The sequence below is a fragment of the Myotis nattereri genome (genome assembly GCF_964212035.1).
Source record: "Myotis nattereri genome assembly, chromosome: 8".
Classification (NCBI taxonomy): Eukaryota; Metazoa; Chordata; class Mammalia; order Chiroptera; family Vespertilionidae; genus Myotis; species Myotis nattereri.
In genome coordinates this window covers 2,840,628-2,852,790 of record NC_138083.1, presented here as the reverse complement: position 1 = coordinate 2,852,790, position 12,163 = coordinate 2,840,628, and the positions used below count along the sequence as shown (strand labels likewise).

At 63.5% G+C, this 12,163-nt stretch overlaps 3 protein-coding genes across 5 annotated transcripts in view; 2 read left to right on the top strand and 1 right to left on the bottom strand.

Annotated features, from left to right (window-relative positions):
- Positions 1-12,163, bottom strand: part of ZBTB46 (zinc finger and BTB domain containing 46) — a 61,994-nt gene that overhangs the window by 10,143 nt on the left and 39,688 nt on the right. The window contains exon 5 of one of the 2 annotated variants that reach the window (XM_081097363.1): positions 7,334-10,625. The exons of the other annotated variant lie outside the window; for it this stretch is intronic. Coding sequence (XP_080953489.1) covers positions 10,254-10,625 — 372 coding nt within the window. The 3' untranslated portion in view covers positions 7,334-10,253. Of the gene's footprint in view, positions 1-7,333; positions 10,626-12,163 lie in introns of those variants that run through there. 2 annotated transcript variants of the gene reach the window in all.
- Positions 1,046-2,923, top strand: LIME1 (Lck interacting transmembrane adaptor 1; the record flags this gene model as incomplete). 2 transcript variants are annotated; one of them, XM_081097371.1, is made up of 4 exons in its annotated part: positions 1,046-1,508; positions 1,661-1,875; positions 1,995-2,362; positions 2,461-2,923. In XM_081097371.1, the coding sequence occupies 4 exons, from the start codon at positions 1,411-1,413 to the stop codon at positions 2,698-2,700; spliced, it is 921 nt and encodes a 306-aa protein (XP_080953497.1). In that variant the 3' UTR covers positions 2,701-2,923. The 2 variants fall into 2 exon arrangements, with proteins under 2 accessions (XP_080953497.1, XP_080953496.1); XM_081097370.1 differs by having other exon boundaries at positions 1,411-1,718; positions 1,823-1,875.
- On the top strand, positions 3,496-7,169 carry SLC2A4RG (SLC2A4 regulator; the record flags this gene model as incomplete). The annotated part of the gene is made up of 7 exons (XM_081097368.1): positions 3,496-3,773; positions 5,056-5,165; positions 5,590-5,771; positions 5,852-5,952; positions 6,033-6,297; positions 6,385-6,476; positions 6,559-7,169. 7 exons carry the CDS (start codon positions 3,496-3,498, stop codon positions 6,668-6,670), a joined length of 1,140 nt encoding a protein of 379 aa, XP_080953494.1. The 3' UTR covers positions 6,671-7,169.

Here is a 12,163-nt window from a genome sequence, read left to right as displayed (position 1 = left end):
TAGCTGTGGTGTGTGGGGAGAGGTGTCTGTGCATGGGCAGTGGGGCTGGGCTGGAGGAGTCCCCAGTGAGCCCAGAGGCAGAGGGCCCAGTGGGACTGTCATCTTCCCTGGTCTCGCAGGGGGTTCCCATGTGGCCCAACACACACAGACTGTGGAGCTTGGGGGGGGGCTGCCAGCTCAGGCCCTCAGAGCACTGCTTACGGAGCAGGAGGGCCTGGTGGGCGGGTGTGAGCGCCTGGATTCCCCCCGGTGCTCGGTGGCCTGTCTCCTCCCAGTGTGTGCCCACCTCTTCGTGGGTGGAGACAGAGAGGTAGGCTCAAACCATGGGGGCTCGAAGCACACACCCACTGAGTGTTATCTGGGCCCCACCTGGGGTGCAGCAGTTGGGTGAGGCTGCGGTGGTGGCGGCTGCTGCTGTTGGGGGTTGAGACGAAATCTGAGACACAGGCAGGAAGTGGGGGAGCTGCACACAGGCACCACTGCTCTGGGAGCTGCTGGCCTGCCCAGGCGGCTGAGGAGTGCCCTGTACCCGTGGCCCTGGTAAGTGCCTCCTTCGAACTCCAGCCTGGCCAGCTCTCCAGGCCTGCTGCTGCATGCCCTCCTGGCAGCACTCGAGGGCCGGGGCCTGGGAGGACTAGCCTCTACCAGGTCACGCCACTGGGACTTCCTGTGTAGGAAGCCCACTCCCTGGGTCTGGGCAGACTCAGCCCCAACCCCCCATATCTGTGCTAGGCTTTGCTGAGTGTAGAGTGGACCCCCATCCCCTGCAGCCCTGCTAAAGCCCCAGGAAGGAGACAGGTCCAACAGCAGGAATGGAGGTGGGGGTGGAGAGCCAGGGAGAGGGGGGGGGAGGGTACTCAGTGCCCAAAGCAGCCCCTGCCAGCTGACCCCCACCTCTTCAGCCCCTCAGGGGGCCAAGCTGTGGTGAATGACGAAGGCATCACCTCAGACAGGGCCTTACCTGGGCAGGGCAGGGCTGCAGGTGAGTCTGTGGCCTGTGGCTTGAAGGCTCATGCGTGTGACCTCAGTGGCGTCCCCAGGCCTCAGGTTTGGGTTGTAGTGACCACAGTGGAGCCTTGGCCAGGTTCTCTCTGGCCATGCTCTGCGGTCATGTGGGTTATCGTCACTGGCTTGGGCACACATGAGGCCAGGAAGAGCACACATTCTCACACTGGCCAGCAGCCCCCACCCAGAGGCGGGAAAGGAAGGTGGGCGCTAGGCTGCGTCCTCCGCCTCTGTAGGAGGAGGGGCTGCTGAGCCCTGGGCTTCCTGTGTGCTGAGTCAGAGCTCCCAGGGCAGGCGACCGCCAGCATTGTGAGGCGAGGCGGGGTTGCAGGTGGGTGTCTAGTCCTTCAGCCAGTCCCCAGGACCCTTGTCTTCTGCCCTCAGGCCAGTCCGGGGCTACCCAGGATGGGGCCACTGGTAACCTCAGCCCCTCCTGCCCTCTGGGTCCTAGGGTGCCTCACCCTGCTCCTCTGGCTGTGGGTGCTGTGCACAGCCTGCCACAGGTATGTCCCTCCCTTGCCTGGGTTCCATGTGGAACCTGTTTCAGTGCTGTGGCCAGAGGGGGTGGGGCTCCAGGCAGGTCCCTCTTCACCAGAGGCTGATACCCCTGCACCTCTACTCTGTGTCCCTGGCCTGACGACCCTCTTGCCCCCAGGAAGCAGGCTCAGAGGCAGCCAGCAGGGCTGCAGGGTACCACGATGCCAGCGGAAATGGTGAGTGCCAGGCTGTCCCTGGGGCCAGGTCGGGGCCAGCGGGGACCGACCTGCCTTCCTTGCCCCCAGTCACTGCTGAGACAGCCCCCCCTCTGCGTCCTCAGCAAGTCAGACACCAGACTGCATGAGCTGCACCAGGGCCCGCTCCACCGCACAGGTGAGCCCAAGGGAGCAGCCAGGTTGTGGGTGGGGCTGGCTGTACCACACCTTCTAACTTGCTAGGGTCAGACTCCACCCCTCCACCCCAACTGACCTCTGCCCTGACCTCACTCCCAGCCCCTCGGCCTGCCAGCATGGATCTCCTGCGCCTACAATGTCTGGAGGTGTCTAGAGACACCACCAGGCCCCCAGCCGCCTTCTCACACCGGGATCTGCCCCAGACCTCACCTAGTGCTGCTGCCCAGCCTTCCACGGGCCCTGAGGCCACCTATTCCAATGTGGGGCTGGCAGCCATCCCCAGGGCCAGCCTGGCAGCCAGCCCCGTGGTGTGGGCAGGGGCAGGGCTGACCAGCAGCTGTGCCGGAGACGAGCCTGAGGCCAGATCGGTGGTGGCTGAGTATGCTTGTATCCACAAGCTCAAGGGAACAGGTCGGGGTCCCCAAGGCCTGGACCAGGGGAAGGCCCAGGAGACCCCAGCCACTCAGGTAAAGTGGAGGTGGTGGGGTGGGGTGCGGTGGGTGGAGCTGGGTAGATCCTTGGCAGAGCTGATGATGCTGACCCATCCCTGGTGGGCTTCCTCCAGGTGGATACCCTATACTCCAGGATCAGCAGGCCTAAAAGGAGGGACCCAGGATCTGCCCTAGACCAGCCGGACCCCAAAGGCAGGGTGGCAGTTCTGACTCGGGGGAGGAATCTGGACTACGAGGCCCTCCCACTCAGGGGCCTGAGTACCCACAGCGACCTAGAAAATGTGTATGAGAGCATCCAGGAGATGGGGGCTCAAGCCGGCAGCCTGCAGCTCCAGCTAACAGATCAGACATGAAGGCGCCTCCTGCTTCTCCTGCCTCAGCCTGCGGGGCTCAGCGACACAGGGGTCTCCAACCCCTCCCTGCCCTAGCACCCAAGTACAGATGTTTCTTCTTCCAGCGTCCCTCTTTCCTCACGGTCACCCGCTGAGGGCAGCCTGAGAGCGTCTGGGGTCCTGGCTGCCCTGGCCTCTCCTGCCAGCGTCTTAATAAATGCCCAGCGCAGAGAGGATGAACGCCGCGAGCCTCACAGCCTGCTCTTCTTCAAAGCCCCTCAAAAAGCATACCCTTACCTCAGGGACAGGCTGCCTCCTCCTGGGGTGCCTGGGCCCTGTCACCCTGGCCCGCAGACAGTGTGGGGAGAGAGACCAGATTAGGGGTGGTGTCGCCAGGCCAGGCTGGTTCTAGAGGGGGGTGTAGCCGGCTGGCAGGGTGGCTGCCCCAAGGTCGGACTTGGACACCGAGGGCGGGCTCGGGCCACCCAGCCCAGGGGTCCCATGAGGGGTGGGAGAGGCGGGCAGTCGTGCGTTAAAGAATAACCGGCTCCAGGGAACCCAGCCAAAGAGACGTGGCCCCTTTCCGGATCTGGCAGTTCTGCGCTCGGGCACCCCACAAGGAAGCCGGCCCTCCGCGTCTCCACCGAGGCCCGGGAGCGGGCGGGTGGGTGGGGGCCGCTAGCAGGGGGGACCCTCTCCCGGCCAGCGCGGGAGCGCCGGGCCCTGAGGGGGCGTGGCCTCAGAGCGCAGGCCAATGGGGGCGCGGTCGGCCCAGAGCACGGTCCCCCTCGGAAAGTTGATACGGAGCGCGGCCCAATGAGCGCGCGCCGGGGCGGGGTGCAAGGGGGCGGGGCCTGCCGCCGCTTGGGGGTCGAGCGGCACGGGCGGCGGCCGATCCAGGGCGGCGGACGGCGGCCCGGCGCGGGGCCGTGTCCCGAGCGTCCGCCCTCGCCGCTGCAACCTCGGCGCCCGGTCGGCGGGCCATGGAAGCCCAGCGCCGCCTGGCGCCTGGCCGGGGCTGCGGGCACCCTCCTCCCAGCGCCGCCGGTCCGGAACCCGTGGCCGCGCCCGTGTCGGTGCCCGCGCCGCCGCAGGTACCGGGCGCCGGGGACCGGCGCCAGAGTGCGCTCTCTGCGAGGATGGCGTCGGGGTTGCACAAACTTCGGGGGCGGGACGGCGGCCTGTGTGTGTCCGTGGGGCCGCGAGGCCGGGCCGCCGGGACCACTTCCCGCCGCGCCGCGCCGGGGGCGGGGCCTGGGGCGGGGCTCGCCGGCCGCAGCCGGTTTGGGGGTAACGAGCGGAGACGGGTGGGGGCTGGGGTCCCCGGGCCCGCTGCCTCCGCTGAGCACTCCTGGTCCGCAGGGCCCTGCTGTGGGCGGCGGCTTGGCGAGCTTCGAGTTCGCGCCTCCGCAGGAGCCAGAGCCGCGGGCTCCGGGGACGGGGGCGGGGGCGGCAGCGGGACCCCCGACGCCTTCGGCGCACATCCCGGTGCCAGCGCTCAGGTGAGCCGCGGGCCACACCGAAGTGGGCGTGCGCACACGTGCGCCCTGGTGTGCAGGGTGGTGGGTGGGGCGCGGGCACGTGCCTTCCCGACGTCCACACGGGGTCAGGTGGAGAGCAGGTCAGGGCCCGAACCACTCCCCAGCTCCCCAGCCTGGTCGAGGTGAGCAGAAATGATGGGTGTTGGTATCCCTTGCCCCTGCACACCCTAGGGCCAGAGCTCAGCTGGGAGGGCCGCTGTCAGTCTCTGCAGGAGAGGCCGCGAGGCTGACCCCGAGGGTTCCGGGCCTCTGGCCTCCGTCTCCCCAACCCTGCCGTGAAACCTTGGGTGCTGGACACCTGGGCTGTCTGTGCAGCCCTGGGCGGGCTCTGGCCCAGCCCTGCTGGGGCCTGGGGACTCGCTTGTACTTGGAGGTTTCCCTCGGCTGTTGCTGACTGCTGGCTGCTCCCTACAGCCCCCACCCCGCCCCCAGGCCTGGCTCCTGGCCCACCGCTGCTGTTGCACAACCTGGTTAATGTGTGATTGGGGGAGGACTGGGCCTCTTGTGCCCTGGTGGGGCCTCAGACCCCTGTCCAGCACCAGGACCTGAAGGAGACGCTGTGGAACAGAGCCCAGGTGTGAGTGACTCGAGCTTCAGGAAGACCCCAGCCCAGGCCCTGTTTGCTCCTGGTGGTTCCTGGAGATCTGGGCTCTGCAACACGAGCTGGGGGTGGAGCTGGGCCTGCTGCCCAGCCAGCCAGCGCCTGGGGAGCCTGAAGCGAAGGGCCCTGGTGTGCACACACACATGCCAGGCCTGCACATGGTGCCTGGCTCGAGGAAGGGTCTGGAGTACTGCTGGGCCCCACCAGCCAGCCCCCCACCTCATTGTCCTCCAGAGCCCCCCAAGGAAAAGTCCAGCTGGATGAGGTCATGGCTGCCGCAGCCCTCACAAGCCTGTCCACCAGCCCCCTCCTGCTGAGGCCCCCGGCTGCAGCCTTAAGCACAGGTGAGACAGAGGCCTGCATAGCCTGGAATGGGGGCAGAGCCCAGGCCACTGTTCCTCCAGGACGTTAGTTGGGGGCAAGCAGAACCCCCTCGCTTGCAACACCGCTTTCTAAACACATGGACGTTAGGACCCCCAGTGCCCTTACTGAGGCCAGAGCCCCAGTACCCCAGGCCTGCAGGCATCTCCACTCACTGGCCATGCATCTTTGCATTTATCCTTTCCTGTTCCAGGGAGATTAGTCCCCAGGCTGCTGTGGCCAGCTCCTCCTGGCCACCACCTCCTCCAGGAGGCTGCATGCCCACCTAACTTCCCTGTGAATAGGTGATTAGGCGAAGCTCAGAGTTAAGGGACTCACAGCCAGCAGTCTGTGCAGAGCGGCACGAGCACGCTGAAGTCCTGACACTGGCCTGGCGTGTCCCTGCAGACGCCTGCTTGGAGCCCTGGCCCCAGACCCTGGGGCAGCCACCAGGCAGTTACAGCAGCAGCAGCAGTGGGGACTGGGGCTGGGACCCAGCCAGCGAGCAGTCCTGTCCATCCTCCCCATCACCCCCACTGCCCCCAGAGGCAGCCTTCCTGTTTGGGGAGCCTGCCCCTCAGAAGAGGAAGGTAAGGGGATGGGGGAATCAGTGCTCAGGGTGGGGTGGACACATGGGTGGCGAGCCTGACCGACAGCCCTTGTCGCCCAGAGCTCGGGGCAGGTCCTGTTCCAGTGCCTGTGGAAGCGCTGTGGGAAGGTGCTGAGCACAGCCTCCGGGATGCAGAGACACATCCGCCTGGCGCACCTGGGGTGCGTGGGGCCGGCAGGTTGGGGGTGGGGCAGGCCAAGTGGGCCAGCACTTCAGCTCCCACCTGCTATGTCCCCAGCAGGCGGCAGGCAGAGCCGGAGCAGAGTGATGGCGAGGAGGACTTTTACTACACGGAGCTGGGCATTGGTCTGGAGGTGCTGACCGATGGGCTGCCCAGCCTGAACCCAATGTCACCCACGGCCTCCCGGCTGCCCACCTGCCCTCACCTGGAGCTGCCAGAGCCCCCAGCCTTGCCCAGCCTGCTGCACCCATTGGCCTTACCCCCACCCCAGATGCTGAGTCCTGCAGCGCCCCCCCAGGTGTGCCACAATGACCACTCCTACCAGGTGGGTGAGGTCACTCAGGCAGCAGCTGGGGTTGGGTCCCAGGGGTGTGCTGGAGGGGAGCAAGATCACAGCTCTGTCTCCTTGCAGGGCTGCCTGGCATCTACCGAGCTGCAGCCACAGCCCAGCACCGTCAGGGCCTGCGTGCCAGCCGTGCCCTCTAAGCTTAGTGCCAATCTGAGGTGCGTGTGGGTTGAGGGGCAGGCGACAGGTGGGGAGGGTCCCGGCCCAATGGCACTCCATGCTCCTTGTGTGTTCCCCTAGGAAGCCCCGAGGTGACGCCAAGAAGTGCCGGAAGGTGTACGGCACGGAGCGCCGGGACCTGTGGTGCACGGCCTGCCGCTGGAAGAAGGCCTGCCAGCGCTTTCTGGACTGAGGGGCTCGGCCACTGGGCTCACCACCAGGTTGCAGCCCCTGGGACTATGGTGCATGGCTGAGCCCTGCACCCGCCCACCAGGGTTCGTACAGGAAAACACACACCGCCCCCCGCCCAGGGCCTCTCCAGCCACAGGGTCTGCGTTTTCATGGGGAGGGGCGTCAGTGACCCTGGACTCCCAGAGGCGGGGGGGTCCCACCACTCAAAGTGCCTCCGAAGAAACCAGCCTTTTCTGCTAAAGCCACACAGCCCTGGGGTGGCCGTCCTCCCTGCCTGTCCATGGACTTGTCAAGGGTGCTGATAGGCCCAGGTTTGAAGCCACGTGGGAGCCAGACCTGGATGCACTTGGTGGGGGGGCCGGGGGTTTCCCCTGTCGCAGTTATCCTGATGGTTCAAGGGCCCAGGGGCTGACATTTGTACCATGTTTTTGAAGCTCAGGTGTCTTGCGTCTGGGCAGTGCCAGGCGAGGGGAAAAATTAAAGATTTGGGGTTTTTCCAGAAGCCGTGCCTGCCTCCTGGGAGGGGGGCACGACATGGATCTGGGACCCTGCCACAGACCTGGTTGGTGGGTAGACGGGCCCAAAAGGCCAGCCACTGGCCACCTCCACTCAGAGCAAGGCCGCGGGAGGGGACCTGTCTCAAATACACACGAGGCATCTCCTTGAGCAGCAATTTCCCAATTTATTGAGTGATCGCTTTGCAAGAATGTCTCAGCTAATCCCGTCACAGAAAGGAAATCCGCAGGCAGGCCAGAGCCCAGGCAGACAACTCGCAAACCCACCGGAGGAGGCCTGTCTGCCTGCCCGAGGCGACAGAGAAGCGGACAGCAGCTCTGGGTTCCCCCAACCGATCACAAAACCTCCTCCCCCAAATGCTCACCATCTCCAATGCCAACACAGGTTTATAATAATATAAAGTCAATAGAATATAGATTATCCCAGAAAAATCAAGTCCTCACACACGGCCCCTTTTTTGTTGTTTGTTTTTGTTGACAGGTGGAAAGCGTGTTGAAAAAATAAATATTTAAGAAAAGCACACAGGGCGCCCTCCCGACAAGGAGCTCCGAGAGGGCGCCCACGGAGCACAGGCAGGGCCTGAACGTGAGCCGCCACCGAGTGTGGCCTCAGAGCCGCACCTGCCACAAATGAGGGGAGGACAGTGACCTGCCATCGCATGGCAGAGAGTTCCAGTTTTTGCATTTTCTTTTTTTATAGAGGGAGATGTGCAAAGTTGGAAGCAGGAGCTGTGTCTTTTGAGTCGAGGTCCCTATTGAGTCCTGGCAGTGTTGTGACTGTTTCCCCAAACCCAGGGTCCAAATGAACCCCCTGGTCAGGATCCAGAGCTTAATACAAAAGTTGGTGTGTTCCCCATCCCCCCTGACAGGCCACCCAGCGGGCTGGCTGGGCTTCCCACTTTGGTGTTACCAACACCAAAATACAGACACAAGCAGAAAAGTACAAAATGTGAATGTAATCTACACAGTTTTTCCTCTTCGTAAAAAAAATATTTATTAGCTTAAACATTGATTTAAAAAAAAAGGTCAGTCACATAAAACAACCCTTCATGACACACTTTCCCACCTGAGCGGGTGTGTGCGCTCCGTCCCGCCGCTAAGCCTGCACAGCGGGCCTGGGCCTGGGCCTGGGGGCGGATGCACGGCCCTCGGTCTCCCAGTACAGTGTGGGTATCAAGGAAGAAAATATTCCTGTGGCACGGACAGCGAACCCCCAAAAGGTCAGCAGGGGCAGCGAGCAGGTCAGAAAGACCAAGGTGTCCTGAGTGGAGGCGGCCAGGGCGTGGGCAGGGTGGCCTGAGGTGGGACCATACAAAACCCAGAGACACCTGTCAGCTGCAAAGGTCTGGTTTCAAAATGTGTTTTGTAAGAAAGTAGGTCGGTTTAGAAAAGGGGCTAGAAAGTGGGGGGAAGTACAAGTTCTGAGAGCCCAGGGGTGCTCAGCTGGGCCTCCCTGGTGACAGGCAGCGCCCACGTCCAGAAGCCCCCACACAACCTGGCCCACCCTCTGCAGGAGGAGGGGCGGCGGGGCGGGCTTGCCTGTTGGAGACGACCTTGGCCCTTTCTCTTAAGGACACAGTGTCAGGGGCTCACAGGGTCTGCAGCCGAGGGAAGTGGGTGCAGGCAGCCAGGCGGCAGCCCCTCCCAGAGCACCCTCTGCTAATGGATGGAATGGCGGCTGATTTCATTTAAAAAAATAAATAAGTAAAAGCAAAGGCGGCAACTTCTCCCCTGGGGCAGGACTTCAAGGACAGCACCATATCCCATGCACCCACTTGGGCCAGGGCGGGTCCCCCAACCCCAGCAGAAAGGTTATTCCTCTGGGGCCACTGGAACCTACATGAGGGCTTGTGGGGGGGTTCCACTGGGAAGAATCCATGTGACTCAGTAAGAAACTTGGTAAAAGCCACTGGGCTCAGTCTGGGCAGAGGAAAAACCGCTCTCTCTGGCACCCTTGAGGCCTGGCAGGGCGCGTGCTGTGCCTGCGCGAGGCGGCAGGAGGTGGGAGTCTGAGGAACAGGTGCCGAAACAGCCTTGACGAGGAAGAGGAGGGTGCCCTCAGCCAGACAGGGTGCTGGCCAGCAGGCCGTGCGCGAGGCAGAGCCTTTGCTTTTCGCTCGGAACAAAGGAGAGCAGGCTGTGAGCGCTGAAAGGCAGCACGAGGGCCCGGCCACAGGCTAAAGGAGAGGCGGCTGCCCAGTCAGGCGCGAGGAATAAAGCCAAACAGCCGCTCCGTGCGCCCATCTCAGCACGTCTCTACTTAAACGGCGTGGTTACCCGTTCGGGGGCAGGACGGTGCGTGGCAGGCAGGATGCCGCCTCCAGTGTTAGCAGCAGCAGAGGCTAGTTCCCCGGTGGGGCAGCAGGCGTGGCCTGGGTGCCACAGGGTGGAGAGAGCCAGGGGACCAGGCTGCGCAGGCTCCCCAAAGAAGTGCACATGGAAGAGTGGACCCCATGGACCCAGCTGCCCGCCCACCAGCAGTTAGCACCTGGGAGCCTCAGGCGGCGGGGCTCTGCAGCTGCTTTGTGTTGAGCACCAAGTCCCAGAGGCCAGGGCCAGGGCTTCTGTAGGAGGCCCGAGCCTCCAGAGCCAGGCTGCAGGCAGGGAACGGGCTGCGGGAGGCTGTGGAGGGCAGGAGGGCTGCAGCGCTGGGGGCGTGGGGTGGGGGCAGAGCTCCTCATCTCTTGGACCTGTGGCCTCGGGGCCACACCGACACCCAAGCAGTGCTGACCTGACCTGGCCACTATGCCATCACGTGTCCGAGGCCCTTTGCTGCGTCTCCCACACGCACCTGTGGGGACCCTCTGACCCACAAAGATGATAGGTGGGAACCCTCCCCGTACCCCACCAACTTCGTGTTTGATCCCAGAGCCCCCGTGGCGGGGGCCACACCTGCTCCTGAGACCACAGGGCTGGCCCTCGGGTATGTCTAGGGGCAGGAGCAGAACCAAGGGGCCGGGAGGAGGGGCTGCGGGGCTCAGATGGCCCTCCCGGGCAAGGGAGACCCCTAAGCATGCACACACAGGCGGAGGGGTGGCACAGCCACCACACTGGTGCCCGGCCCAGGGCCTAGGAGATCCAGGCAAAGTCCTTGCCAGCCGACCCCAAGGGGCTGCGGGGCCCCCGAGGCGAGTCCTCATCTTCCTTGTCCTCCCCCAGCAGTGCGTCCTCATGGGCCAGGCCGTCGTCCTCGTCCTCACCCAGCTCCTCCTCGCCATCCCCGCGAGGGTCGTCGGGGTCCTCCAGGTAGGGCCCGTCACTGGAGAACAGCTCCGGGGAGCCCACGGCCCCCACCCCATCCAGCGGCCCGGCTGCGCCACGGCCCGCGCAGTCGGCACACACGCCGTGGCGCCGCGAGCCGTGCTTGATGCCCACGCTGGCGGCCGACATGAACACCCGGCTGCACAGCTTGCACACGTACTTCTTGTCCTTGCTGTGCACCTGCGGGGACAGGCGGTCAGTGAGTGGGCAGTCGGAGCAACGGTGTCCCATCGGAAAAGGGTTTGCAGGGCCGTGTCCTTCCTCTCTGCTCACCACCACCACATGGATGGGTCGCCGTCCTGGGTGCTCCTCGGCTGCCCCCCCAACTGGCCCCCGCCCGTCCTCCCGCCACGCCCATCCACAAACCCCAAACCCGGAGCCCTGCCACGCTGATGTGTGCTGCTCACACTTGAGCAGCATGAGGTTGTGATTGGGGCTGGGAGCCAGGCCCTGGAGCCAAGTGCTGCGCCCACAGCTCTGCCCGAGCAAGGGGCTCTCCGGGACCCTCCTGGGTCTTTTTGTTTGTTTGACACTTTAAATCCAGGGCTTCCTCAACCCTCTCCCAACAAAAGAACACAACCTGGAGGAATGAAAGGGGAAGATGCCGGCCCCTCCTCAGAGAGCCTTCGCATTTCAAGGACATTTTCAGGGATTTCTGACCCTCCCTGACGCCCAACCACAAACCTGGGATAAAATTCCAAGGTTCCCGACCCTCCAATAGGATCAATGGTTACTGAATCACGAATGTGGTTTTGCTAAAGAAAAGATGTAGCTACCCCAACTATTAAGGTACCAGGGGGGCACTGCACCACCACCCCCCCCCCCCGTGAAGTGTAAGCTTGACTACCTGCTGTGCTGTGCACCTGAAACTAGAACAAAATGACACTGAGTGTAGCTGTGACTGACAAATAAAAGGGGAAGCTCCCGAGCGTGCTCAGTGGACCAGGGCAGCGAGCTCAGCGCCTCTCATCACGGCCTCACTGGCCGGACACGCTGCGCTCTCGGCCAGCTCCTCCCGGCGCGGCCCCAACAGCTCCCGGAGGCTGTGCCGCGTCCGTTTCCTGGGATCAATATGATGTATGTTCTCAGGGCACTGGCGCATTCTAACTTTTTCTACCAAATTATATGAGCTTTCATTCGATTAAGATAATTTTGATTTTCACACATCCAGGGTTTCGTTGTAAATGATTGTTCCAGCTTCTCATATAACTCTGAAGAAATTCCTACATTATAACCTGTGTCCTTGCAATTCAGCCCACAATTGCACTTCCATTGCAGTGGGATTATTTAGAAATTAATTTAGTGGATGACTGAGAAAAATACACCGCAGCCCATGTTACCACGCCCGCGCTTGTTTGTGTGACAAGCAGCAAGTGCAGGTCTCCGGGGACAGGAGGTGCCTCCCTCTGGAAAGCAGGGCGGAAAGGAGCCTCGCGGGTCCCTCTGGACGGCACAGAAGCAGACATGCCGCTGGGAGGGGTCTCAGGTCAGGGCATTGGATGGGCCTCGTGCTCCTGGGCGGCCAACTTGCCTCTCCAGCTGCAGGCTGGACTGCACCTGGGGAGCAGGAAGACCGGGCCCGCCCAGGGCGCGCACTCTGGAACCCTCTCCGGCTGGGGCTCGTGGGGCCGGCTGGGGGACACGGGCATCTCTCGGTCAGCCAGAACCCCTGCAGTCCAGCTGCAGGCCCAGGTGGTGGGCTCTGCTCACCACACTGA